Source organism: Pyrgilauda ruficollis, unplaced genomic scaffold, assembly GCF_017590135.1.
Source record: "Pyrgilauda ruficollis isolate IOZ18807 unplaced genomic scaffold, ASM1759013v1 scaffold62, whole genome shotgun sequence".
NCBI lineage: Eukaryota > Metazoa > Chordata > Aves > Passeriformes > Passeridae > Pyrgilauda > Pyrgilauda ruficollis.
Window position 1 is genome coordinate 1253293 of NW_024527933.1, and position 27463 is coordinate 1280755.

Consider the following 27463-nt stretch of genomic DNA (forward strand, 5'->3'; position numbering starts at 1 on the left):
CCGGCCGAGGGGCGAGACCGCGGCGGCACAGGGGAGGCACCGGGCCGAGGCGGCGCGAACGGGACTCGAACCCGCGACCTTCTATCCCGCAGCCGCCTCAGCCGGGATTCGAACCCACGGCCCGGCTCGCCGCCGGGTCTGCGCGCGCCGCCGTGACGTCACCGCGCGCCGCGCCGTGACACGTCGGCGGCGGCGGCGGCGGAACCCCCGAGCCGGATGTGCCAAGATGGCGGCGGCCGGTGCTGGGGCCGTGCGGGGCGGCGGCGCCCGCGCCCGCTGCTGAGGGGCCTCGGCCGGCGGGAGCTGCCAGGTACCGCGGGGAGCGCCCGGAGGGAGGGCCGCGCGTCCCGGGTGGGCTGCGTGAGCAGCGCCGGGCTTGAGGTGCGGGCCCCGGTGTCCCCGGCGCCCACCCCGCCGTGCCTCAGCGTGGGCCTCAGGGCTGTCGCGGCGCAGGGAGCCGGCGGGTCCCACAGCCCCGGGCTCGGTCCCCGGCCCGGCTGCGGCGGGCCGCGGTGCCGCAAGGAGGGGCGAAGGCGCTGGCGCAGTCGCGGGCTGCGCTGCCCGGCGCTTTCCCCGCAGGATTTGGGTTGCTCCGGGGGGTTTCGAGTGGGGCGGCGGGGCAGGGACACTCTGCGGGGCTCCGGAGGTTGTTCCGTGGGCTGCGGGAGGCGGAAGGTTCTGACTGATGTTGGCTGTCGCCTGGGTATCCCCTGTGATGGCTGCGGCGGCGGTCGGGGTTGTTTTGCGGGCTGTCAGGTGCCCCAGGTCGGTGCAACTGGTGCTGACTCAGGAGTGCGGCTGCCGGGGAGCCTCGGCACCCGCTGGGCTGGGGAACTGGCAGCCGGGCTCCTTTCAGAATAAACGGGAGCCATTTGTGCTCCTTCTGTGCTTTGGGTTCCCAAAGAGCCGTTTTCATGGAGTCACGGACTGGTTTGGGTTGGAAGGGACCTTAAAAATCATCAAATTCCACCCCTGCCGTGGCAGGGACAGCTTCCACTGGCCCAGGGTGCTCCAAGCCCTGTCCAGGCTGGCTTGGACATTCCAGGGATCCAGGGGCAGCCACAGCTGCTCTGGGCATCCCCACCCTCACAGGGAAGGATTTTTTTCCCCCCTGATATCCCATTAAACCTGCCCAGTGCCCGTTTAAAGCCCTTGTCCTTTAACAGCATAGCATTTGCAGCCCTGGTTGCTGTTGAGGAAAAGCCCGGTAGGAATCTGTCAGGAGAGTGAATGATGTAGAATGTGTTCAATCTGTCACCCACATGTGTGCAGCTGTCTCCATGAGATAAAATTGAAAAAGTACTTGCTGATTTTAAAGCTGCAAATCTCATTTTTCCAGCTGTTCCTGTATTTGAGGTTGCAGTGGGTTGTTTTTTTTTTTTTGTTTTTTTTTTTTTTTTTTTCACTTTGTTCTTACTAGGAATCTGTGTATGTGAGCATATTATTTATTGTTTGCTTCATGTGTGAGGATGAGAGTTAATATTAGTCCTCTGTAACCTGCTTTATGGGCATAGTTATTCTGTTTAATTTATTTAGATAGGTTTAATTTAATTGCCCCCAAAGGAATTACTTATTTATAGATGAAGCTATAGAGCTCATGACATGAACTTAATTTTATGGCCTTGTCTAGAGGGTTTTAATATTTTTTTCCTCTTTGGCAATGTTATTTTGGTACACCTTGAAACACCTTCTGCAATTGTTGCTCCTGGTGACTCATGTTTAGCAGGCTGCTCTGCTTTATCAATTAATATTAATATAAAACCAGCTGAAATATGAGGATTTCCAAACTATACAAAGCAGAGGTGGATTGCTCTTAACTTGAGTAGTTATTTCTAAATTCCTTAAAATCGACATTTGTGTTAATCCTGGATAAGGCACAAGGGAGGGTCAGTAGCACTGAGTTATCTTCTGTTTAAATTACCTGACATGGACACATTCATTTTATTTGGACTCAGTTCCTCAAATCTTGCTTGCTTTTACTACTGTGTGCAGTCTGTTAATATTAACTTTGCTTCTGAGGAAGCTGATCTCTCATATGGAACCTCTGTCATGCACCATCAAAGATCCTGTTAGAGGAATGACAAGTTCTGCCTTAAAACAGGACTTTACACTTATTTTTATTAGCTAATTACTGGTGCTGGCTGTTACAAAAATATGGTAAAGTATTAGGATTTTTTTTTTTACTAAGACACTGCAAGGAGTAAAGTCCACATTAGACATTTGGAAGTGGGTATTTGAGTTGGCTTTTGTGCTCAGCTGTATTTCAGAAACAACTTTTCCTTGAAAAACAGAGCTATTTAGTAGACACCAATCTTTTGGTCAGTGAAGTTTGTGCTTTCCAGGACATAAATGCCTTGGCAGATGGTTTCATTAACTTTTTCCCTCCCCAGCCCAAAGTATGCTGCATAAACCCATGTGTTTGTTTGGAGGGGAGAGAGAAGTTTTTGAAACGTGGTTAACACAACAAAGAACGTGATGAAAAAGCAATGGGGATGCCCAGAACTGCCAGAGGGTCCTTAAATTGGGGTGGGTGTTCAGGCAGGATTTCCTGGAAACGTGGTTGGCAGCAAGGCTGGTAAGCATGGCCAGCTGGAAAACCTTCACCTCAGGATTGTAACAGGAGAAAAGACTGCAAAGTCCTGAAACCTCTTTGTAAGCATTCCTTGATGGAATTCAGCAGCTGTGCTTTAAAAAGAATGGTGAGGGCACGTGCAAGTAATGCATGAAACTGATGGAGCTCTAATGCCTCTGCTGAAATCTGTTTGGTGTTGTCCTTCCCATCTTAATGAAACACAAATGTATGGAGTCTTAACTCTAGGTGTGGCTGTGGAATATCTGGAGTGGATGTGGGGGAGAAATTGAGAGTCTCTGTTAACTCTGAAAGAGGGACCTGGATTGTACACAGGGCTGTTGGAGGCGTTTTTCTTTAGGAGAAGTTGTACTGATGTCCAGTAAAGGCTGTGTGCTGTGGTACTTCAGTGTGCCTTTTATTGGAATTCTTTAGGTATAAATCTTTATTAAATACATGTAGTATTTTTGATAACAAGAAACCAGAAGTGCTTTGCATTGAACTTCTCTGTAACTATTTCAGTTTTGTCCTGATTACAAACATCTGACTTTTCTGGCTTCCCATTTTATTACTCTTACTGACAAGATGCTGAATCTTGGAAGAACTACAAATAAGAATTGCCCAGCTTTTTTCTTTTATAAGCAAAAGTTCATCTGGTGTGGAGCAATTGCTGTGGGTACTTCACTGTGCATATTGTAAACAATATTTGAGAAAACAAGATTATCATATGCTGCTAAGGCTTCGCTGAGCTCCACTAGCTAAGTATTGATGAATTCCTCTGGTTTGTCAGCCTCCATCCTCCCCAGATTGTTAAGAGGTGATAAAACTGAAAAAGACACCCTGATGAATTTACTGAACTTCCTGTGTACCAGATTCCTGCCTGGTATTGTTTGGAGCTGAGGTTGGATTACTTCTGAGCGTGTCCTTTCCACCCTGAAGTGCAGCTGTAACTCTGATACTGTGCCAAAGTCCCACTGGTGTTAGTGAGAATGGTCATTGATAGGTGGGGGTAGTTGATTGTTTTTCTATCCTTAAATGCACTTTTGCTATGCAGCATTCATCTAGAAGAGAGAATATTTGTGATGAAGATGTACTTGCCTTTCTCAAAATAAATAATAATGCAGTACCACACGATGTTTTCTTGGTTAAACCAAAAGTGGACTGTTGAGGGTGATAACATCTGATGAATTCTTTCTAGGGATGCTTCTCATCTTACCTGTGAAAAGGTCCAGTCACATGGAGTGCCAGTGCAGCAGGGCTGAAAATCATCTCTAACAGAATTAGAGTTAGATAATGACTTCTCAACTCTTCATAATGAAATTGAGCAGGGCATGGTGCTGCAGGCTCTGTTCCAGGCTGGTTGCTGTCCTGTCTGATGCAGATTTCTGGGAACAGTGGGATACCACTGGAGGGTTTGACACTAGCACAGGTGTGAACTGTGTTTCATTAGTCTTACTTGGATACGTTTAATAGAATTGTTAAATAATGTGCATTGAGATCACACAGCCTTACACTTCATTAATGCTGGACTGGATTTAGAAATACAATGGAGTTTGTCAGTTCCTTATGCATTCTGAAGAAAAGGGAGATACTGTCCACTTATTTGACCAATTTGTCCAATTATTTGAGTGATTTTGTTTCTAAAATAAAAGTTGCTGAAGTTCTGCACGTATTGTGAGAAAGGGAACTGACTTGTACCCGTGTTGTCTCAGCAGGCCAGAAGAAGAAATCTCTGCGCTGCCTCGGCGGGAGGTTTGTCACCGTGTGACCCTGCCAGGAGGCCACCATGCAGCAGCCACCGCAGCCTGTCCCTCCGGGGGCGGCTCCTCCTCCTCCCGCCGGCGTGGCTCGCAACATGTACTGGAGGAACAGCCCGCTGAGCAAGCGGGCAAACGCCGCAGCTGCGCCGGTGCAGCCCGTGACAGACCCGTTTGCCTTCGGCAGGCAAACCCCCCAGGGCTCCCCCTTGGATAATCCATCCAAGGGCAGCGCAGCGGCGTTCCCGCAGCCAGCCCTCGTGCCTCCGCCGCCCGCCCGCGCCGGGGACAGCCCTCACGGACCACACAGCTCTCTGTCAGCCCCTGTCTCTCAGGCAGGGATAAGCAGCAGTAGCTTTTCCAATGTTCCAGTTCCTTCTCCGTGCCCGGGGTATGTTATAAATAGTGCTGCAGAAGGGCATCCCAGCGCCGATCTCGGACTCCGTGGGCCTGCAGCGCCGTTGCATTATAACCCAGGAGCAGCAGTGGAAAATTCTTTCAGTGTGCATCCTGGTATGGTGTCTGCAGCGAACAAACCTGGAGCTAGACAGGATGTTGGCAGAGATCCAAATGATGCAGCTTCAGCACCCAACACGGCAGCGCTCTTCCCACCACCTCCCCAGCAGCCTGGGCCCCAGTGGAGGCCTGTCCCAGGGAACCTGCAGTCTCCAGTTCGGAATTTTGTGCCCTATCCTGAGCCGTCTCCTCAGACTGACGTTCATCACATTTCTCAGCCTTCCATCAGCACTTCTCACCCTCCTCCACACGTAAATGTCCCACAGGGTCCTGGGCACCAAGGTATTCCACAGAACATTGTGCAAGCGCCTTTATCCGCTGGTTGCGAGAAGAACGGCAAAAATGGCCCTGCAAATAGCAGTCATCACATGAACAGCATCCAGCCTGGAAATGTGTTTAGGCAGAACACAGACATGACTAACCCTTGGTCAAACCAACCTTACCAGGAACAGTTTTACCCACAGCCACCTTTGCAAGACTCCGGTTTTGTCCTTCCCACAGCTCAGGAAAACAACCCCAAAAACCAGTCTCCAGCTATGTCTGAAACGTCAAATAGATCTATTCCCACAGATCGAGATCCAGGAACTCTCTCCATGTTTTTCAAAGGGGATGAGGCAGAAAATGAAGAAATACTTTCATCTGAAAAAAAATACGTAATGGAGAAAACAGAGTTTGATGCCTGTCAGCAAAATTCGGCCTCCCTGTATCACCAGCCTGTGCATCCTCAGCAGGTGGCAACCAATATTCTCTCTCAGGCACAGCTGGGTGCAGCTGGTGAGATGGTACAGAAAGGAATGGATGTCCAGTACTTCCCTAAACTTGTCAGCCATCAGGAGGCACAGGCTGCTAAGCACTCTCTGTTTGCTGGTGATGACAAGGCACAGATAGGTGACACAGCTGCTGGGTCCCAGTACGAAAATGTGGAGAACCTGGAGTGCATTCAGAATCAGGAAGTGCTGCCGAGTGAACCACAGAACATGAGCGCTTCATCCCCTGCTGCTGGTCCCGATCCGTACAGGTACGGATCCTTCCCGGGTCAGATGCTTCCCAAGAACGCTGCTGTGAGCCACGCTGAAGGAGGACCAAACTTGGAGGCACCTGATTCCTTACCTCACCCTGTCCGACCAGACAGCGTCTCTTCCAACTACAGCAACATCAGCCACAGGAGCACTTCCAGCTCTGCACGGCCCCCAGAGCAAGTGGGTACGTTTATCCAGCAGGAAATTGGGAAGCCTGATGAGGAATCCTCTGCCAGCTTCTTCAAACAGATTGACTCCTCTCCTCTGGGAGGTGATTCAGGTGAGCTAAACCTGAGCAAGAACTACCATGGCAATCTATCTCAGCCTCCCACTCCAAGTCCTCCTAAGCCTACAGGAGTGTTTCAGACAAGTGCAAATAGCTCTTTTGAACCTGTGAGGTCCCATGGAGTTGGTATAAAACCTGCAGAGATTGATCAAGCAAAGATGGTGGTGGAATTAAGAGAGAACCACTCAAACCAAAAGAATATTAAGAAGAACACAGCAGTGCCTGCTGCATCCCCTGGTAATCTTGAACAGCCACCAGATAATCTGGAAACAATTTACATGCCTCAGGTACACCCAGGGCCTCTTGCAGGCGCTGGGGAGGCTGGAAACACGCTGCACTCTGGACCTGTTGTGGAAAATGTACAATCAGTATCTGAGAGACGGTCCTCAACCAGAGCTCAGGGAGCAGTTAAGAAGTGTGATAGCCCAGCAACAACTTTATGGGCTCACAATGAGTTACCAAATTTTGGGGGAAATGTTCTCCTAGCTCCTGCTGCTCCTGCCGTGTACGTACCTGCCAAACAGACTGTGGAAGTCATTCAGCCACCAGAAGAAGGCCTGTCTAATCAGCAGCCATGTAAACCAGGGACTATTGCTGTGCAGCATTCCCAGGATGGAAATATAGCTTTTGAAAATCTTGAGAATCCTCCCAAAATGGGAGAAGAGGAAGCACTTCAGTCTCAGGCAAGTTCTGGTTATGCAAGTTTATTGTCTTCTCCACCTACAGAGTCTTTGCAAAATCAGCCAATCCTGATTGCTCAGCCTAATCAAAGCTATAACTTGGCTCAGCCAATTAATTTTTCTATTTCTCTATCTAATCAGCTAAGCAACAATGAAAACAATCAGCCAATGAAGGACTCTGGAGTTGGGGACAAGCCTGCAATGGGTCCCCAAAGTTCACATGCTGGTGGGGAAAACATGCCGTTACCTGTGATGCAAGTTGGATCTCTCTTAGTTAATGCACTTCCAAATACTAATCTGTTAAAACATAATTTATTACAAAGTCCTGTTAATTCCTCTGATGCTGCTTCTAATCAGCCTGCAAACTTGCTTATGAAAACTCCTCTTAATTTGACTCCAGAAGGGCAAAAGAATGTTAATGCGGAAGGCCTGGTTCCCGAATTTGCTAGCAAGCCAGGGTCTAACTCATCTGTTTCTCCTGGGACAAATCTTCCCAGTGGAAGTGCAAGTGGCTTAGTCTCCCCTGTTAATTACATAGCACAGGCTAATAATTCTGCAAATCAATCAAGTAGCAAAGAAGCTGCTGGAGTGCTGGACTTCACAGTGCCTCGGACGTTGGAGAAAAGCAGCACAAGTAATTCTGTCCAGGTGCACAATCAGTCACCCTCTGGTGCTCCAGTCCAACAGGCAGCTGGTGCTGCTCAGGTGCGTCCCGAGGTGCCTGACAAACAACATTTCTATCAACAGGTGACAAAAGATGTGCAGCACCAGGCTGCAGCAGACCGAGCTGCACAGGGAGTGCTGCCACCCCAGCCACAAATGCAAACAGCTCAAACGCAGCCACCAACATCTGGGCAGTCCTCAGTTCCTCCAGACTCCCAGATCTCCACAGGGGCTAAAGCCATGCAGAAGGGGGACAACCAGGCGCTGGGTAACCGTCCCCAGCCTGGGGGGCCCCAAGAGGCAGGTTCAGCCCAGCCAAGGTACGACCAGACGAGTCCTGGGAAGCAGCCAGTGTCAGAACAGCCTCCAGGTGCTCCAGCTGCCACAGCCCCTCCTGCCACCACTGCTCAGGCAGTCCCACCCAACGGGCAGCAAGACCTGCAGCGTCCACCCCCTCCTCAGACCCCTCAGGAAGCCTTTGGTCCACCCCAGAACCCTTACTACTACTACAGACATCCTTACGATGCTTACCAGGCCCCATATCCACCACCTTACCCTGCAGACCCCAGGACAGCAGCTCACCTTTATTACATGGTAAGTTTATATTTTTCCCTTTCTTCCCCCTTAGTATGTATTATTAATTTTCATTTTTGAGTTACGAATTTAAACAGTTGTGTCATGATCAACATTGAGCAGAGAATTCACGCTGAGTGTTTAAGTGTAGGGAAAATGCAGACAGCAGTAACAAAAGTGAAACTACAAAGATCATGGAAACTTCAGTGGTTGCTGATACCAATTCCATTTGGCACAGATGTCAGCTCATAGCAGTTTGTTTGGTTCTTTGGAAAAAGTTGGCAGTCCGGGTGCTCAGACTTGGTTCCTATCTGCTGCCTGAATTATTGATGGTTTAGTAGAGAGGTTGAAATGCCTTTAGCCCGGACATAATGGGGTTTTTTCCCTTAAGTTTAGGATATTAATAACTTGACTATAACTTCTGCCACAAAAAGTAATGAAAGCGAAGCTGTGGTTTATTAACCTGCATCTCTTCAGGTGTCACGGCTGTGGTGTGAATAGTGATGTTTTTTGGTTTGAACTGTTCATTTTGGAGGTGTGAAGCCTTTTCCCTTGCCTGTGCTTTTGCAGGAGGACAGCTATGGGCAGTACGACCCCCGGTACCGGCACTACGAGAGCAGCGCTGCCTACATGGAGCCCGGCGGTTACCGCTACCCCGAGCCCGAGCGGCCCAGCTCCAGGGCCAGCCACTGCTCTGACAGACCTTCCTCCAGGTGTGTGATTCCTCAGCTGAGTCAAGATTTGGGTACCCCCAAGCAGGGGGTGTAGTGGTGCCTGCTGAAGTTTGGCAGCAGAAACCACAGGGAGGAATTCAAAACCTCTTTGTGTGCTGCCCTAGGGATGGACGGTATCAAGTACCATGTCTGGAAAGGATACAATTTCCCAGCCTTTTCTCTTGCTTGTTATTCCTTACATTCAGTTCTCTGGGGGTTGTTGGTGTTTTTCCCAGGCAGGAAGTTGCTGTGATAGCCTCAGTGCTGATGTTTGCTGTGAAAGAGCAGTGCAGGCCATGGGGTTATTAATCAATACTCATTTATTTTCTGCCTTGCACTTAAGCAGGGGCCCCTTGTTCTGTTAATGAATGGCAGTTTTGCACATTGGGTGGGTTTGCCTTGCAGCACCATGGGTACACAGTGGTCCAGGTGCTCAGAAGAGAGTGGTGAGTCAGGTGACAACATCCTGGTGCTGTGTCAGGTCCATTTGTGTGACAATTCCCTCAGCTGTGGATAAGCTTTCCTCACAGAGCTCCCAGAATGTGGCCTGGCTGGCAGAGGAGCTGTGTGGGCATGTCCCACCCACTCCTTTCACTGCAGATTTTGATTAGGGAAACTTAAAAGCCTTGATCTGATTAATACAAAATAAAGACATTCGAGAGAGGGGAACAATGTGTTCAGATGCTACTTGAAAATGTTAAATAAAAGCAGGATTAAATCTCTACTCAAGCAAGAAGCAGCAAATTACCTTGAAGAGATTGCTGCTTTCTGATGATAATTGTGTAAGTTATTTGTATGAACTTCAAATTAATGAGAAAATGTTATTGTTGTTATCTGCTGAGGGGTTTGCAGTTTCTAACAGAGACTCCTGTTACCTCTCTGGAAATTATTAAACCATTTGTAGTGTTTATCTGTTGTTGGTAGTTCACTCATGGAGCAGTGATCAAATTACAAACATCACATTTTGTTTACCATCTCCAGAAGATTATAGATGTATTTTGGTCTTGAGGAGAACAAAACAATGGCTGTAGCTCCATGTGATAACTTTTACCATTTTCTTAAGTGAATTTCAGTGTGCTGTGAGCTCTTGAAATGAGATGATAACCTCTAGTAGCACTTCCTGGTGTGTACTCTCCTGAGGTGCTATTTTTAGAAGGGGTTGAAGTTTCTGTACGTGGCAGTGGGCAGATCAAAGCCTGTTAGAAGTGGCTGTGTCAGGGCTGCTGTGTGAGAGCCAGTGCAGGCAGACAGGGGCTGTGGTGTGGGGCTGCAGGGCAGCAGAGCTCTGTGTGTGTGTGAAACTGCCCTGAATGTGCAGTGATGGTGAAGAGGCTTTGTAAACTCTGCTTGGAGAAGGGAATAAGATCTCTCTGGAGGAAACTGGGGAGACTGGTTGGGTGGCTAAAGCTGATGTGATAAGATCAGACCTCCTGTGCAGAGTGAGTGCTGTGTTAGCAGACTTCCCACACTCCTGGACTCGCTGGGCCACTCTGGAGTTTGCACTCTGAGTTGTAGGACCAGCTGTAGGAGAAGGTGGAAGTTTCCATCACTCAACACTGGCATTAAATGTGCGTGCACAGGTGTGTTTGAGAGATTCATGCATGTGTAGGTACAAACATACATGGATGTATACATATATGTACATTTATGTGTGTGCACATACATGCAGACACTGCATTTTTCGTCTAACATTCATCCTCTGGCTTTTTTCAGAAATTCTAGGATGATGACCTGAAAATGTTGTATAATAAAAGCTCATGATATTTCAAATAATGGCCACATCTTTCTTTCTTCATCAGAATAAATCATCTTTTTGTATGCACTGACTCTTTGCTGTGTTCGTTTTAGCAAGGTTTTTGTGCTTGTTTGGACAATCAGCTCTGTAAATGAGTATTTTCTTCATCATAAGCTGTATAATAAAATACTGTTAAATTTGGGACAGCTATTATTTCTTAATGAATTGTTAAATTATCTACTTCTTTGTTGAGACAGTTCAAAGGATGCTAATTATAGCAGTACTTTTTGTGATTAATTGTCTGTAAGTAATTAAACTTATCACCAAAGCAGTTTATAAAGCCACTAAATTATTGTATGCTAAGGGCTGTCAGCTTTCAATGGCAAACAACAATTTAGTGGCATATTGGGTTGTAAAGTCTTAATTTTATGATTCCTTGCTTTCTTGGAAATGCATTATTTTAACTATGCAACTCTGTCTAATCAATTGTGGCAGAGAGTTTTTCCTACTTCCTACTGAATTTAGAAGAGATTAAGGAGAAACAACAACTTTTTTTATACTTGTGTGCTTTCTTTCAGGCAAGGGTATACAGAAGACTATTATGGAAAAGGTGGATGGAGTGATTATTATTCAGGCTATTACCCAAACTCCTATGATTATGGAGGTAAGGTGTCCAAAAGAACTCTGATTTTTTTTTTTTCCATAGATTTTCCTCACTTGACCCTTCAGTTTCCCTTTCCTTTGTGCAAACCCTCCACTGTAAGGGTACAGAGCAGTTTTGTTCCATGTGTTGCAAGGCTCCCTTTCAGTGGGGTGTGTCCTTGGTGTGTGACCCAAAGGCAAACCTGTAAAGTGAATTTTGGGTGGGTGTAAACAGAAGTTGACTCACAACTGGATTTTGGTTTTGTCCATCATTATCCAAGTGCTCACTGAGACAAGCTGGCGTTGGGAGTCTGGAGGTAATTGCTTGTGTAGTGCCTGGAAGGGTTTTGAGCAACATCTGTCCACATCCTGAGATGTTTTGCTTGGCAATCTGCAGACTGATCACAGAGATTCTGTGAATGTCATAACAAATAGTAGGATTGAGTTTTAAAGATGTTAGAAAAGATCTGATGGCAAACACTGACCCCTCAGGAGTAACTAACTCTAACAGCCATGTTTCTCTGAAAGGTGTGAAATTGATTTTTAAGCTTTTTTTCAAAATAAAAAGGAGTGGACATATTTATGTAGTTTTAAGTATATTTATTTGGGTTTGCTGTGTGCTTCAGCACCAAACCAGCATCTAATTAAAGAGAAAGGAGCAGAAAAAGATTATAGGCAAACCTACTAACATCTGAACAATTTCTTTTTCTTTTCCAAAGATCCAAGTCGCTGGGAACGATACCCATATGACCCCAGGTACAGAGACCCAAGAAGTTATGACCAGAGGTACTGGTATGATGCTGAACACAACCCTTACCAGAAGAGAGAAGCATATCCATATGGCAGCAGGTTTGTCCAGTCAATCCACGTTCTCCCAGTGCTCTTTCCAGAGCTGGGGCAGCAGATTCTCTGGAGCAGGCTATTGAAATGCAGTGTTACACATATTTCACAGTCTATGTGTGTGTGTGTTGCTAGTTCTTTCTGTAGCTTTAACACAGGTCATTGAGGGAAACCAGATGAGCTGTCACATCACTCTGAGAGAAGGATTGAAGGTAGCAGCACTTGTTTTTAGAGCAGTTGAACACTCTGTAGGTTTTTAGAACACACTCTGAGTATAATGTTGGTTTTGATCTTGAATAATCTGGATGAACTCTGTGAAGGATTGTCAGTTTATTTACTGTAACAACAACTCAGTGTAGGCAGCGATTTAAGAGCCTTTCTGGAGTGAGGTCCTGTCACCATGATATTTTTATGAAAAATCCCTTGGCCAGGATTTCTTCTCCTGGGAAGATGAGAAGCCTCAGAAGAAAAGAAAAACCAATTTTTTTGATCACTTCTCCCTGTGTTTTGCTGCTTTGGCATGTGGCAGGTGCATCTTTGATTGGTCTCATGTGAATTGTTTTTACTTAATGACCAATCCCAGTCCATCTGTGTTTGATTCTCTGGTCTGTCACAGGTTTTTGTTATTCATTCCTTTCCTAGCCTTCTGATGTATTCCTTTCTCTATTCTTTTTAGTATAACTTTAGTATAGCATTTTAATATCATATCATAATATAATAAATCAGCCTTCTAAGAAATACGGAGTCAGATTCATCTCTTCCCTCATCCTGGGACCCGCAAACATCCGCCGCAAGATCCAGCTTTCCTCCCTCATTCCCTCGGGTGCCTGAGCTCATTCCATCTCTCTGTGTCCCTCAGGAACGAGCGATACGAGGACAACTGGAGGTACGACCCCCGTTTCACCGGGAGCTTTGACGACGACTCGGAGCCGCAGCGGGATCCCTACGGGGACGACTTTGACCGGCGCAGCGTCCACAGCGAGCACTCCGGCCACAGCCTGCGCAGCTCCCGCAGCGTCCACAGCCGCCACAGCAGCTTCAGCTCCCGCTCCCAGCAGGTGAGCTCCAGCTGCACACACAGCCTGCCACCTGCGTTAGGAAATAAGAAAATATTTCAGGGGTTAGCACGGGGAATGTGTGTTTTTTTGAAAGCTTTCGTTAAGTTAAGGGTGGTTTGTGATGTAGTTTTGAATGTTTGTCGCAGTTGTCAGGAGTTGCCACACGCAGAGAAATGGAAAACTTCCTCTGCTGAATCCATTTGCTGTTTGTGAGAATATTGCTTCCCTGTGCTTGGCTGTAGTGGAAAGCATGCCTGGCTTTGTGTCATGTCATTTTTCTCATCACAAGCTTGGCTGTGTTACTGAACTTGGGATGCATTAAAGGACTAACTATATTAGTATGATGTTATTTTGACTTTCAACACAAAAACCAAAGCTAACTGATTACTCATCCACTTACACCACAAATACAGATAGGTGAAAAGCTCAGAGAATAATTGGCTAATTTTTGAGGTAGAATTTTTGTTCATGTAATGAGTAATTTCACCTGTACGTGCATTGAAAAGCCCCTGCATTGAAAACCTGTACTTGGTTCATCATGTTTCTTGGAAGTTTAGATACTGTTCCAGTCTGAATTCCAATTAATTCAGTAATGTTTGAAGCAGTATTGCAAATAATTTAGGCATTAATCTTTAGGCACCTGCTGTCATTTGGCATTTGTTGGGGTTTTTCAGTTGGGATTTTCTGTCTGTTACAGCAGAAGTGAACATTCATTCTGACCCACAGTTGTTGGCAACAGAACTGGTGCTATAATCTTAACTTTTCACACAAGCACATGGAAATTCTGTTGTGAGAGAACTGAACATTCTTGGATGTGAACAGATCAAACGATGGTAAAAACACTGGGGGAGAAGACAAAATGATGAATTATCACAGAAGGGTCTCACAGGGGGCCTTTCTGCAAGGCTGTGATGCAGTAAGCCTGTTGCACAGCAATGGAAGCTGTCAGGAAGCAATGCTGACTGTCTGCAAAGCTGCTTGCTGTGTGTAATCCCAGCTAACCCTGGCTAATCTGCCCTGCCTAGAGCCAGCTCTACAGGAGCAATCACGATCTAACGGGCAGTGCCTATGAACCTCCTGCACAGGCAGTGCACCCAGAGTATCCCTACGGAGCCTATGACCCCAGCTTTGATGGACAGCAGCCTTTCCCAGACTATGGCTACCCTGCTGAAACAGGCTGGTCAGCTGTGGAGCAAGGTATGGACACGCTGGGGAATGAGGGAAAACATTGTGCTATAGATACAAAGCATTTCTTCTGGAAAAACTGCCAAAGTGTTGATGTCTGTTTAGCTTTTTGAAGATGTGTTAAATGTACAGAGATGACAGGAATGTGTTTGATACTAACAATCAAAGCCCCTGCACTGAAAAAAAATAACTGGATTTTAAAGATCTGGAGTTTAGTTTTGTTCTAGTTATTGCAAATCTTCAGGTTTTGGGCTTTGGGATTATAAAGGAACTGTTTGTTTCTTACAAAGTTCAGCCAAATTCAGTAACAGGGTGTTTTCCACTAACACGGCAGGATTATGGAATTGGGTGAATACATCAGCAAGTTTGCTTAGCTGCAGGCCAGGTTACCTGTTCTTATTTTATGTTTTCTCCCCATTTCAGCACCTTTAAGGCCCTCAACACCTGAGAAATTTTCAGTGCCTCATATCTGTGCCAGGTTTGGGCCTGGGGGCTTCTTAATAAAAGCACTGCCAAACCTGCCTTCTGAGGGTCAGCCAGCTCTGGTTGAAATCCACAGCATGGAGGTAAAATTTAAAAGGAAAAATGGGAATTAATGGAATAAAGGTCTTTCTTTTGGAAGGGAAATGGGGAACTTGAATCTCTAACTTCCTGATTTCTCTTTTTTTTATGTCAGTGCATGTATCTTTATCTGTTTGGGCTGTAATCATAAGTAAAACAGTAAATTTAAAAGTTCCTTTCCTCTGAGAGATGACTTAGTCATGATGAGATCATCCAGCTCCTTATAATTGTGTTCAGGAAGATGTACAGAGTAATTGCATGTAAAGTAGATTTCCTAATTTATCATCCTTGTGCAGGTTGTGACAAAGTCACCCTTTAAATTTTGCTTAAGAGGCTTGATTACATGATGGGTCACGTTCAGCTCTGGGGGTTTTATCAGTAAAAGCAAAATTTAGAGTTACAAGAATTTCTTATGGTTTATTTTTGTGTTTTAGACTATGTTACAACATTCTCCAGAGCAAGAAGAGATGAGAGCCTTTCCTGGTCCTCTTGCTAAGTATGTTCCTACAGTTTTCAGAAATAATTTTCATACATTCAGAAATTATTTCTTCATTGCAAATTATAGGATTTAAACGGACTTAAAATATTTGTGGCTTTTCACCTGCTTAAATAATACATGAGCTTTAAATTTATTCCTCAGACTAATCACAATTAATGACCTGAATGTTTACATTTGTCTCACTAAAAACTTTTTTCTTCTTTTTTTTTTCAGGGATGAGACGCATAAAGTGGATGTTATTAATTTTGCACAAAGTAAAGCTGCACAGTGCTTTAAGAATGAAAATTTAATTGACAAAGAATCTGCAAGTCTTCTTTGGGACTTTATTGTACTGTTGTGCAGGCAGAATGGGGTATGTCTCACTGCTGGAGTTTTTCTCTATCCTAAAGTGTTTTGTACACAAATAGTTTTTGTGCAAAGATCAGGAATTTGTGTTCTGGTCACTGATCTTGGAATATGGTACAGACTGAAGGAATGTGTAAACTGGGCACTCACCCTCAGCTGCTCAGAGGTGCTGATGTTCACATATTGCTGTTGAAGTGCCAAATAAGATGCAGACAGTGTTGAAATAACAGATTTTTCAATTTTTCTTTCCTCTCCACACACACAGACTGTTGTGGGAACAGACCTGGCTGAACTTCTGCTCCGAGATCACAAAACAGTGTGGCTTCCTGGGAAGTCCCCTAATGAGGCAAATTTGATTGATTTCACTAATGAGGCTTTGGAACAAGTGGAAGAGGAATCTGGTGAAGCCCAGCTCTCGTTTCTCACTGATAATCTTGTAACCACAGTTGACAGTTTTGAGAAGGAGACTGAGAGATTCAGGGAGTTGCTGCTTTATGGCCGGAAGAAAGTGAGTGCCTGTGCTGCTACTTATTTTGTAGTGCATGCAATATTTCATGGCACTGTATTACACTGATATAGAAATTTATACCCTACAGCTCATAATCTAAAGCAAAACTATAGTGTGTTAGCTTTTATCTAGATATATTTTGATTTGATCACTAATTACTATTGTAAAACTGGCTTTTATGGGTAATATGTGAAGTTATTCCCAGGAAACTAATTTGTGTGTTTATCAGGATGCTTTGGAGTCTGCCATGAAGCATGGTTTGTGGGGTCATGCTCTGCTCCTTGCCAGCAAAATGGACAGCAGGACACATGCAAGAGTGATGACCAGGTACTGGGTTGCTTTTTGATGAGTGAAATTTGGCTGCCTGTTCTGCTAATGAGGTGGAGAATGTCAAAATTATGGGTTATGCATAGTAGTTCATGCAAGATTTATGCTTTAATTTTACCTGTGTATTTATTTGTTAATTACTACTTTTTTATTCTGGGGTCTTCTGGCTATAAATTTAGACCTGAGAAGTTGTTCTCTGCCCCCTGATCCATTTAAGGAGTATTTGAACAATGTCATCTGTGGCCTTGCTTGGAAAAAAAACTGCAAAAACTCAACTGTCAATTTTCTTAATATTTTACTGGTAATATTTTACTTTTGAACATCATCCACTGGGTAATTTCCTCTTCAGTGTAGTATTTTCACACAGCACTTCCTTCTCTTGAGCTAGGTTAGATTAATTGCCTCTGAGAGCTGAAGTACATTTTAACTGCTTGCCCCATGTCTGTGTTTTGTTTTTCTCTGCAATGTCTCTGTAGATTTGCCAACAGCCTCCCAATTAATGACCCTCTGCAGACTGTTTACCAACTCATGTCTGGAAGGATGCCAGCTGCATCCACGGTAAGATTCACTGGGAGCTGCAGGGAGGAGTGGAGTTCCCAACAGAAATCTTTCTCAGAATGTCAGAGAAGTTGTTTTGGTCCCTTTTAGGTTGAAACACTTAACCATGCAGAGCTCCAGTCACTGATTTGACCTAGTAATTATTTTAATTTTAGTGCTGTGGAGATGAGAAATGGGGAGACTGGAGGCCTCATCTAGCCATGGTGTTATCCAACTTGACCAACAACATGGACTTGGAATCCAGGACCATTGCAACCATGGGAGACACTCTTGGTAACTCTTGGGCAAATGAACAGGGTGGTGATTGAAGGAAAAGCTTGGATTGCTCAGCCTGGTTTTTTTGAAAACAGGCAATTTCTTTATAAAATATAAAGTGGAGAAGTTCTATATGGGCTTGTCTCTATTGTGAAAGCATTTGAATGCAAAACCAAACAATACAGGGCACTGAACGTGCCACTGAAATATCCTGAGCTCTGTCCTTTATTTCTCTACAGCTTCTAAAGGCCTGCTGGATGCTGCTCATTTTTGTTACCTTATGGCCCAAGTTGGGTTTGGAGTTTACACAAGGAAGACAACAAAGCTTGTCCTGATTGGATCAAATCACAGGTTTGAATTTCTTTTTAAACACAATTTTCTCCATACAAAAATGAAAGTTTGAAAGACTGAATTGCACTGTTTCCCTTATCCTCACTAGCTGGTTTTGAGATAGCTATTTGGTGTCTTGTCTTACAGAAGTTGTTGATATTTTGTGTCTAACAAAGCTGTGTGTCTGACAGTGACAGTTCTGTGTTTGTCAACTCAAATCATGTTTTCCTTCTCCTGTTTGAAACAGCTTGCCATTTTTAAAGTTTGCCACCAATGAAGCCATTCAAAGAACAGAAGCCTATGAGTATGCACAGTCACTAGGAAGTCAGCCTGGCTGCTTGCCCAATTTCCAGGTGAGGAGCTGTTCCTGTTTTGGTTTGGCTTCTGTTTTGGCAGAACTTCTAATGTTTTGTCATGTTTTTAGTCTCTCATGTGCTGTAGTCAGTGTGGCAAATATTTTCTCTGTTATAACATGAAATGTTCATGGATAGTAATGCCATATAACTGTTTTCCTGTAGTCATTTAATTTTCTTTTCTTTTTTAAATCTCTACATCCTGAACTTCTGAATTTTAACTTTATAAATAGTAATTCTGTATTCCAAAAGGAAAATCCAGCAGGATTTGCTGGCACTAGGTGTAGATAAATAGACAACTTCCACTGGATGCATTAGGTGGAAGAGGAGAATTGAATGCTTTTTCCTTTAATTTTAGATGTGATAATGAGATATCTGAGCTTTCACCTGAAATCTCAGACTGCCTTTTATTTGTTACTACCCAGAGTGTTGTGATCACTTGTTTTATTTGTCCTGCTTGCCTCCCCAGGTTTTCAAGTTCATCTATGCCTGTCGGCTGGCTGAGATGGGCCTTGCTGCCCAGGCTTTCCACTACTGTGAGGTGATTTCCAGAACTGTCCTCAAAGATCCACATTACTATTCCCCTGTGCTGATTGGCCAGCTAATCCAGGTAACACGAGGAACAATGAAGTGTTTGTGGCTGGATATTGTAGGTGGGAAGCTGTGGCTGATGAACTCACACTTTGCAATGGTTCCTTTCCTCAGATGTCATCCCAGCTGCGCCTGTTTGACCCTCAGATAAAAGAAAAGCCAGAACAGGAATCTTTTATTGAACCCTCCTGGTTAGTGACACTTCGACATGTGGATGGACAGATCAAGGTATGGTGTGGATTATTCCCTGTAAAGGATTAGTGTAAATCCAGTTTTTAAAATGTTTTGTTTACACTGCTAATCACAGAAACACAGGAAGTGACCTTATATATTCATGTCCTAAATGGCAAATTATTATGGTGTAAACCAAGTGAATTTACCACACTTCAGTGCCCTGAGATTCAATACAGAATAATTAAAGTTATGAGAGAGAGGTTTTTCTTAATGCCATAATGCAAGGAGAACTGCAGGACTCATTAGGTTGCAGTAATCAGGGGATCTGCTTGCCATAAAAGTATTTTGTATGTGGATTGGTGTTGCTAGATTATAACAGTGGAAATAATTATTGTCTGTTTAAAGAGATGTGTTGGAAATTGGAACCCTGAGCTAATTAACTGTGTTTCAATTTTTAAAAAAATAAACCCTTCAAATTATTGGTCGATCTTGGCTTATAAAGGGCTGACAACTCATTTTTCTTTGACTGAACACTAAAAAACTATTTTCACGCCTAAGATTTCCTTTGCTCTGTGTTCCTTTGTTATGAACTGAATGTCTGGTACAGATCACTTAACAATACCTTGTTTTTTCCTGCAGGAGGGTGCAATAGCCTATAACACAGACAGATCCACTCCCCCTCCCTATGAGTGCAGCACTCCCAGCTCTGAGCTGGACCGTGCCAGTCAGTGTGATGGGGGAGGTGGCCGTGACGTGGGGCCAGGTGCTGAAAATGCCCTGCTGGCATCCTTGTTACCCAATATGGCTCAACAGATGCAGAGCGTGCAGCTGATGCCTTCAGGTTGGTGTTTCATATCCTTTATGACAGAGAGAAAACAAAGGTTTTGGGTTTCTGATACAAGAAACCACTTAAGAGGCTGGTTGGAACAGGGAGATTTCACTTCTGCATTGTATCATTCTTAGGGTAAAAGGTTCACACTGGAATTTCTGCTTAATTTTAACTCTGGTTTGGTTTTTTTTTTTTTCATGTTGCAGTACCTCAGGCTGTCCTTGATGGCTCAGCTGCCATGATTCCTCCTGGTGACCAGGGAAGTGTCCCCTTCTACCCAGTGGCTCCTCAGCCTCTTGGCCAAGGACCTGGCTTTGCACCTCAAGGATTTTCAAATCCCTATGGAACTGAACCATCCCCACTATATTTAGGGACAGCACTACCCCCAGGAGGGCCACCACAAGCCATGGAACCACAGCCAGAAGAGCAGACAAACCTGGAAACAGGTCTGGGATCTTAATAAACAGCTTTCCTTCCTTAAAAAGAGAATGAGGTGTTTCAGGGAATAATTCAAAATATCTCAGTATTTAAAAAACAGTCATGTTTTGGGTAATGAAATTTAAAAACACCATGTAATGGTATAGAAACATCTGTAGAAAATTGTAGTGTTCATCCTGCTCTTTTGGCTTACTTTAAAAGAGAGGTCAGACTCAGCAGATCATGATTTAGACCTTGACAGGTAATCCCTGAGTGCAGTGAGATTGACAGTTCTGTTTCCAAGGGATATCAGGGATTTCTGCCCCTGGACATGAGTTTTTAGGACCCTGCTAAGTTTTAACTCTGTGACAGCAGAGCCTGACACATGTGGAGGGAAGGAAATTTAAGTTTGGCAGAGTTTGAGATGTGAGGAGCCTTTAACTGCTCCATCCTGATGGTTGCATCCCTCAGCATGCTCTGGCCTGTGTTCAGAACAAACACAAGCCCAGACAGGATAGGAGAAAAATCACAGCAATTGCAGCTCTCATTCTTTAAAAAACCAGGTTCTCCCTAGCACAAATCTCTGGTGGTAACTGGTGAAAACTTCTGCCTTAAAACTATTGTGGGGCTTGGGGGCTTTGGTGTTCATTATTGGGTTTTTTGTTGGTGTGTGTCTCTGCTAACATAATCTATTTTTTTTTAAGGAATGCAGAGAATTGCCCCAGAGTCTCCTTCACAAAACTCCTTCCCTGAACAGAGAGAGGATGATTTCTATGGCAGAATGGCTAACATGGTATTGTTATTTCACATGTTTCTTCTGCTGCATTGCAGCACAATGCAAACACAAGAGGATTTGGGGACTCTGTATTGCTCTTCAGCAAGACTTGAAGCTTGGTTTTTAGAAGTCTCCAAAGAACCAGATTAAATGTCTTTGTGTGGAAATTCTTGATAAAAAATTAATGCTGTGTCAGATATTTATCTGCTTATTTATTATGCACTTATGTCCTGGCTTTTTATCTAACCAGGCAGCAGGACAAAGATCCATCTTAAGGTTTATTTCATATGAACTTCTAGATCTGTTCTGTTCATGGATTTTTCATAGAAGGGTTGTTTTTAGCAAGATGGAATGTGATCCATCACTGCAGCAGTGACAACTTTGTGCTTTCCTGTGTATTTGTCACCCAGGGCTACGGACGAAGGTCCCGAACAACCTCGGAGTCCTCTGCTCATTCTGTGGGACGAGAGAGATCCAACTCTGCAGCAAAACAACCCTCTCCTCCTCCCTCTGCTCCTGCAGGGAAAGACACTAAAAAAGAAACAAAAAAGGAGGCAGCACCCAGAAAGGTAAACTTTCTTAGAAAGGTACCTACAGCTGGAGGAGATTTGTTAGTGAACGTGGTAACTCCTGGTTCACTGTACTTCAAAAGTCCTGACTAAACTATTTCTACTTATTAGTTGCAACTCTGGGCTCAGAGTTGAAGTCCCTGACAGAAAATGTGTTGTTGCATGAAAGTTTGTTTTAACTTGCCTGTAAAGCGAGACAAGAATTAACTGAGAGGGAGAGAATTAACTGAGTGGATTTAATTTGTTTTTAGAGTGGTGGAACCTGGTTTCGCTGGCTGATGGGAAAAGGAAAGAATGAGGCTCACCTGCCAGATGACAAGAATAAATCAGTAAGGCCCCAAGAATCACAAAAACCTTTATATACTTCAGTTTGTTCCTGATCTTCTCCTGGATGACAGATGAACATTGTTTTGATGAGTAACAGATGATTGTAAAACTTTGAAGATTATTCTTATTCTAAGACCAGCTTTAAAAAAAAAAGTTATGGTTATTTTAAACTTTTTTTGCAGCTTGCTTTGAGCTCTTTGTTTTTGACTGTGATTTTCTTTTAGATTGTTTGGGATGAGCAGAAACAACGTTGGGTTAATCTGGATGAACCAGAAGAAGAGGTAAAAATCTGAGTCCTCATGATTTCTCCAAGTGGAAAACAAAAATCTGTACTTGGCACGCAATTTTCTTTAGTGTGTTATTGTCTCTTAAGAGCTGCTTTTTACTGAATTTGGATTAAAATGTGCTACAGTGATGTGATTGGATTTGTTTTGTCTCCTTGCAGAGTAAACCTCCTCCACCCCCTCCAACAGGATTTCCTAAAGCTGCTCAGGCTGCTCCCCCTGGGCCTGGAGGCCCACCTGGTGCCTCTGTCAACGTGTTCTCCAGGAGAGCAGGTAACAGCCAGCACTGATATTTGAAGACTTTCTCCTGCATAAAATATGAAGGCAGAAGTTCTGACTTTTCCCTGGGTTGCTTGGGAGCAGCTGGCAGCTCAGTGGAGCTGTGGCTCTTGCTGGCTTTGCTCGTGCCCAGCTCCTGCACTGCTGTCACAGTACCATGACTTGGGTATTTCTGTTTGTATCCCTGGAGTGTTTATTTCCTGATCCTGAAAGATGCTTTAACCAGCCAACTGCTCAAAATAGACACAGGCATGATAAACACAAGGGTTCTTTCTGTTTTTCTGCGTGTTTCTGGTTTAGCTGGAAGCAGAGCCCGGTATGTGGATGTCCTGAACCCAGGAGGAACCAAGGCAAGTGGTGCTGTTCCTGCACCATCAGACCTGTTTGCCCCCCTGGCACCCATGCCCATTCCTGCCAACGTGTTTGTTCCAAACTCAGGTGTGTGCATAGGATTGTGGGGAGGTTTTATGGCTGTTTATGGGGTGTGTTTGGCTAAATCCCATTTCCTCTGTAGTTCCAGGGGAATCCCAGCCTGTGGAGGGCAGTGGAGCAGCAGAGCACACAGCAGCTGCAAACCAAACCAACACAGACCCTGCTGCAGCTGTGGAGCCAGAGGTGGGTTCCAAGGAATGTTTTATAGGCAGAACCCACCGTTCTGATTCAAACCCCCTCAGGATTCTGAGCAGCAGTTTCACAGCCACATCCATAAAGCGTGATGTTTTTGTAGGGTTTGTGGTTTTACTTAAAGAACAGGGGAGAAATACAAGTGAAAATGGAGGTGGGAGCTTGCATTTCCTAATTTGACAGAGCTGCAGCTTCCATGGGTGCAGGAAAGGGACTGAGAACATGGGAGGAGTTTTACACTGCACATTACACCTGCCTGATGTGCTGTGACATTGTTCTGCCCCAGTGGGATCTCTAAGGGAAATGTGGAATAGCCTCGTAGTAATGATGATAAACAGAAAGTGCCTTGTTTTCCTTCAGTACTTAAACCCTGCAGCCCTTCCTCCTGGATCTGGACTTCATGTTCCTAACCCTGATGGCTCCCAGTCAGGCGAGGTAAGGCTTGATGCAAAGTATTTAATTAAATGACTTTTTACAGTTAATTGTAGTGGCCTTACAATGGGCCATCTAAAACAACCAGTAACTGATTCAGTTGGTGATAGGTAGGCAAGATGTGATATGACTGCCTCCAGAATTGTACAGAAAAGACCTCTAAGCCCATATGAGAAGTTCAGCCTCCACATCCTACATTCTGTGATCTCCTTTTCCTATATAATTACTTTTAAAAGCCTTTTTCAGAGTAAAATGTCAGTAGCAGTTGAAGGGTCTCTTCTTGCCTCCATGCATGCATATAATTTCACTAATATTAAGTGCAAGACACAAGGAGAGCAAGTTGCTGTGTGCCAGGCAGAGTAACATGACCTTTGTTCCTACTAAATGTTTTCTATACCTACATAATTTTGTGCTTTAAGAAGTCCTTTTGATTTAAACTAACTTCTGGCTTTACGTTTGTTTTTGGTTTTTGTTTTTTTAACTTGAAGTTGGTTTAACCTTTGGCAGTGAGACTTTGACAATGAAATAAAACAACTGAAAGCTTGGGGCAGTGACATGCATGACGACTTTTTTTATTTGTGTTTTTTTGTATTTGTGTGTTCTTGCTGTTTTGTAGCTTTCGCGCTCTAGTTCAATGAGTTCATTATCACGTGAAGTAAGCCAGCATTTTAATCAGGTACATGTGGCTGGCCATTCTCATTTATGTTAACTTATTTACTTTCCCCCCTCCCCTCTTTATTTTGCATTCGCTCAAATACTAATGCTACTTTGAGTCATTTCCCCCTCATTTCACAGAATTGCCATTAAAAGTAGATCATGATGTAGTGTTCCTTTTTACACTCAAACAGGGTCTTCAGTTTTGTGTATTTATGGGAGTGCATGTAATCCAGGCATGCTTTTTATTTATGTTCCTAAGAGATTCATATAATTTCATCATGTTATTTCTGGGATACTAAAGAAATCAGTTGATTTTAAACAAAAAAAACCAAACATCCTCCAACAAAACCAAACCAACCTCCTAAAAAGTCTCAATACAAGCAAAACTTGGTCATTGTGCTGCTGCCAGTCTCAAATTGTTAATAAACCATCTGCAAAAGTCCCTGTAGGAATTAAAGGAATGCTTCATCTCTGCTGGAAGTTCCAGAGCTGTGGGGTCACCACAAAGGGGTGACACAAACCTTTCTGATATTTCTTAATAAAGCAAAACCTGACATAGAATGTTTATTTTGGGGCAAGTCCTGAGGTGTGTACTAACAAAGGCAGAAGGTACTAATTGAGTGGAGTTGCACTGGTGTCTTGTGTTGGTTTTTGCATGCTTTGGACCTGCAGAGCTATTTGCAGTTGATGCATGTGACACTGTTTGGCCAACTCCTACATTAAGCCAGACCTGTTCTAGATCTGGATGCAAACTGTACCAGCACTCTGGAGTTGTTCCAATAGGCTGCGCTCTCCATGTTGTTGGCATTATTCCTGTGAATATTTGCTCTGTATAACTTAGCAGACCACATTTGAGAGGCACTGCAGTTCCTCTCAGCCCTTGTCTGATTTCAGTGTTTTCTCTTCCCAGCCTGCCACTGTTCCACCCTCGGGGGGACCTTCAGCAGGGGCAGTGCCATTCTACAACCCCTCTCAATTTGCACAAGTGAGTGAAGGCCTCATCTTTCCTTCTCCTTATCCTTATTATCCAACATTTCCCAGAGCAGCTGTGGCTGTCCCTGGGTCCCTGGAAAGGTCCCAAGGCCAGGCTGGGCAGGGTTTGGAGCAGTCTGGGACAGCAGAATTTGTCCCTGCCTGTGGCAGGGGGTGGAATGTGGTGGGCTTTAAAGTCCCTTCTGACCCAAACCAGTCTGATTCTGTGCTTTGAACAAAACATGATTTTGTGCTTTATCAGCTTGATCTGGGTTGTTGCACACAGAGTGTTAAACGTGCACAAAGATCAGTCTGGCACCTGTTCAATGTAACAAGTTCCCATTCAAGACTTTATTCCTGATTTCTTGAATTTTTTGTCTCCAGCATGACACTTTTACAGAACATTTTGTTTATCCCTGTTCTTTTTTCAGTCTCCTGCAGCCACTGGAAGTTCAAGACTGGGAAGAATTGGACAGAGGAAGTATCCAACATTGAAGTAGAATACAATGGCTTTGTATTTGGAGTCCTTACTCACGTTCTGAGGATGCAAAGAACTGTTCAGCCTTATGGCACGTGGCATCAGCTGCAGTTGACATGACAGAAATCTAATGATGGGTGATCTTTTTCATGCTTGCACCTCATCTACGCAAACCATTACCAAACATGAAATATATGTAACTTTTCCTTTTCAAAACCTGGCTAGAAATAGCTTTGCTGTGATAAAGAATAGGCACAAGAGAGGAAATAGTTGCTGTCTGTTACAAAACCTCTTTGTAAATTGCATAGGCAATTTATTCCTTAAGTTTATTTTAAACCTTACTAGCGTGACCTTCCAAGACATAGTTTCAGGGATTCCTTAATTTCTGAAGGATGCTCCCCTCCCAGCAGGGGTAAAAAAAAAAAAAACAACAAACATGTCCACATTGTAAGATAACACTGTGGCCTTAAGAGGACCATGCACAATCAGCCAGAGTGTGGAACCAGAGATGCTCCCCTGGGAGAGGCTCACCCAGGAGCTGCCTGGTGCTGGTTTGGTTTGTGGGAGGAGGGAGGGGGCCACAGCTCATCCAAATAAATCGACTTCTATTGAATGAAAACTGTGACTGTAATCTAATCCTGCTTTGATTTGGATCTTTCCTAGTCTGTATGTAGTTTGTGGTTTAGACTACCTGTAAAGCCAAGTGTATAGTGGGAAGGAGCTCTGTATCATAGCCAACGCTGTTCTCCTGACGAGTGAGTGTTTGTTTAAGTGCAATACGGTTACTTTGCTTTCTCTCCAACTGCTGGCACTCTGCACCTGGGGGGTAACAGCTTGAAAGTTGTTTATTTTTTCCTTTTGAGAGTGCCAGAATCAGTGTAATAATCTGTTCTTGAATCTCCCTTACTAAAATAACCAAGGTCTTAAATAGCTAACAGCTAAATTTCATACTAAAAGTAGGTGGATTAGACCTCTACAGATGGACTTCAAAATCTTTAGGTTTAACGTAGGAAATCTTGAAAACTATGGTATGCAGCGTTTATATTCACTGAAGAATCTGAATTATCTGCAAAGAGAGAAATAAACTTTAAATATTTATTAAATCATTAGGCCATATTTTATTTAGAACTTGCCACCAAACTATTTGATTTTACTTGAATTTCTGCCCAGGAGTAGAAGTAATACGAATGTGAAATTGCCAGTATTTGTCCCCAGTTGTGGTTTTTGTTTTTTTTTTTGTTTTGTTTTTTTTTTTTTTCCTGAATAACACCACTTTTCTAAGATTGTGATAGCCTTATCTATGTCCCAAAAAGTTTGTGTGCATCCCAAATAAAACACTATTTGGGGGGATTAGAAACCTTTGTGTGCTGCTCCATTCTCAATTCCCAACATGGACAGCAGCAGTCAGTGTGGTTTACTTTTCTATAATTGAAACCTAATCAGACACTTGGCTTTCCTCTAGTCCAGCCAGGCTGCTGATTATTTTCTCCTTTCAGTAGAGACTGCCAAACAACTTTCATTCAAGGAGGCTCCCCATGAGCTGGGAGCAGCTGTCTTTCCTAAGTGTAAGATTTGACACTGTAAATTCTTAAATAAAATATTTTGCGCTCTGGAGCACTTTCACATTTTACTTTCTTCTTGTGGTTATTGCTTTAATGAGGTGGGTGAAGGGACCTTTCCTGTTTGTCTGGGAATGATCTGCGTGAGGAAAGGCAGCCTGAAGTTTTTGGAACAGCTTCATCAGAGCAGATTTAGATGCAATATTGGGAAGAAATCCTTCCCCGTGAGGGTGAAGAGGCTCTGGCACAGTTGCCCAGAGAAGCTGTGGCTGCCCCATCCCTGGAGGTGTCCAGGGTCAGGCTGGACAGGGCTTGGAAGGTGTCCGTATCCATGGCAAAGGCTGGAAACCGCGATCCTCAAGGTCCCTGCCGCCCCAGTGTGATTCTGTGATCACTGCTTGTACTGAAATGTTCAAAACTGAAGCTTTAGGCGTAATATAGGCAACTTTTACATTTCTTCACGTGTGACACGTTCATTTTTAAGCCGCTTTTTAAACGCCGCCTTCATCCCGTGTCGCGACAGC

The 27463-nt window shown here is 44.2% G+C and overlaps 1 protein-coding gene across 5 annotated transcripts; it reads left to right on the plus strand.

Annotated features, from left to right (window-relative positions):
- The first annotated feature begins 185 nt into the window (after positions 1 to 185).
- On the plus strand, positions 186 to 27010 carry SEC16A (SEC16 homolog A, endoplasmic reticulum export factor). Of its 5 annotated transcripts, XM_041483896.1 has the most exons (32): positions 186 to 310; positions 4285 to 6830; positions 7575 to 8084; positions 8634 to 8776; positions 11090 to 11175; positions 11873 to 12002; positions 12853 to 13051; positions 14077 to 14248; positions 14660 to 14802; positions 15232 to 15293; positions 15510 to 15648; positions 15907 to 16149; positions 16379 to 16476; positions 16953 to 17034; positions 17190 to 17307; positions 17529 to 17640; positions 17867 to 17972; positions 18442 to 18582; positions 18678 to 18791; positions 19377 to 19578; positions 19773 to 20012; positions 20688 to 20776; positions 21169 to 21327; positions 21579 to 21656; positions 21879 to 21935; positions 22100 to 22211; positions 22518 to 22655; positions 22732 to 22832; positions 23202 to 23276; positions 23890 to 23949; positions 24841 to 24915; positions 25334 to 27010. In XM_041483896.1, the coding sequence occupies exons 2-32, from the start codon at positions 4356 to 4358 to the stop codon at positions 25400 to 25402; spliced, it is 6528 nt and encodes a 2175-aa protein (XP_041339830.1). In that variant the 5' UTR covers positions 186 to 310; positions 4285 to 4355; the 3' UTR covers positions 25403 to 27010. The 5 variants fall into 5 exon arrangements, with proteins under 5 accessions (XP_041339830.1, XP_041339826.1, XP_041339829.1 ...); XM_041483892.1 differs by having other exon boundaries at positions 4285 to 8084; XM_041483895.1 differs by having other exon boundaries at positions 4285 to 8084; positions 14137 to 14248.
- The last annotated feature ends 453 nt before the right edge of the window (positions 27011 to 27463 follow it).

What these genes read in the sequence shown, in the direction of transcription:
- SEC16A (XM_041483892.1), top strand. Translation starts at nt 4,356, where the DNA reads ATGCAGCAGCCACCGCAGCCTGTCCCTCCGGGGGCGGCTCCTCCTCCT. An exon ending in CAGCTCACCTTTATTACATG is followed by an intron (nt 8,085 to 8,633) that starts GTAAGTTTATAT and finishes GTGCTTTTGCAG; the next exon opens with GAGGACAGCTATGGGCAGTA. An exon ending in GCAGACAAACCTGGAAACAG is followed by an intron (nt 20,013 to 20,687) that starts GTCTGGGATCTT and finishes TTTTTTTTTAAG; the next exon opens with GAATGCAGAGAATTGCCCCA.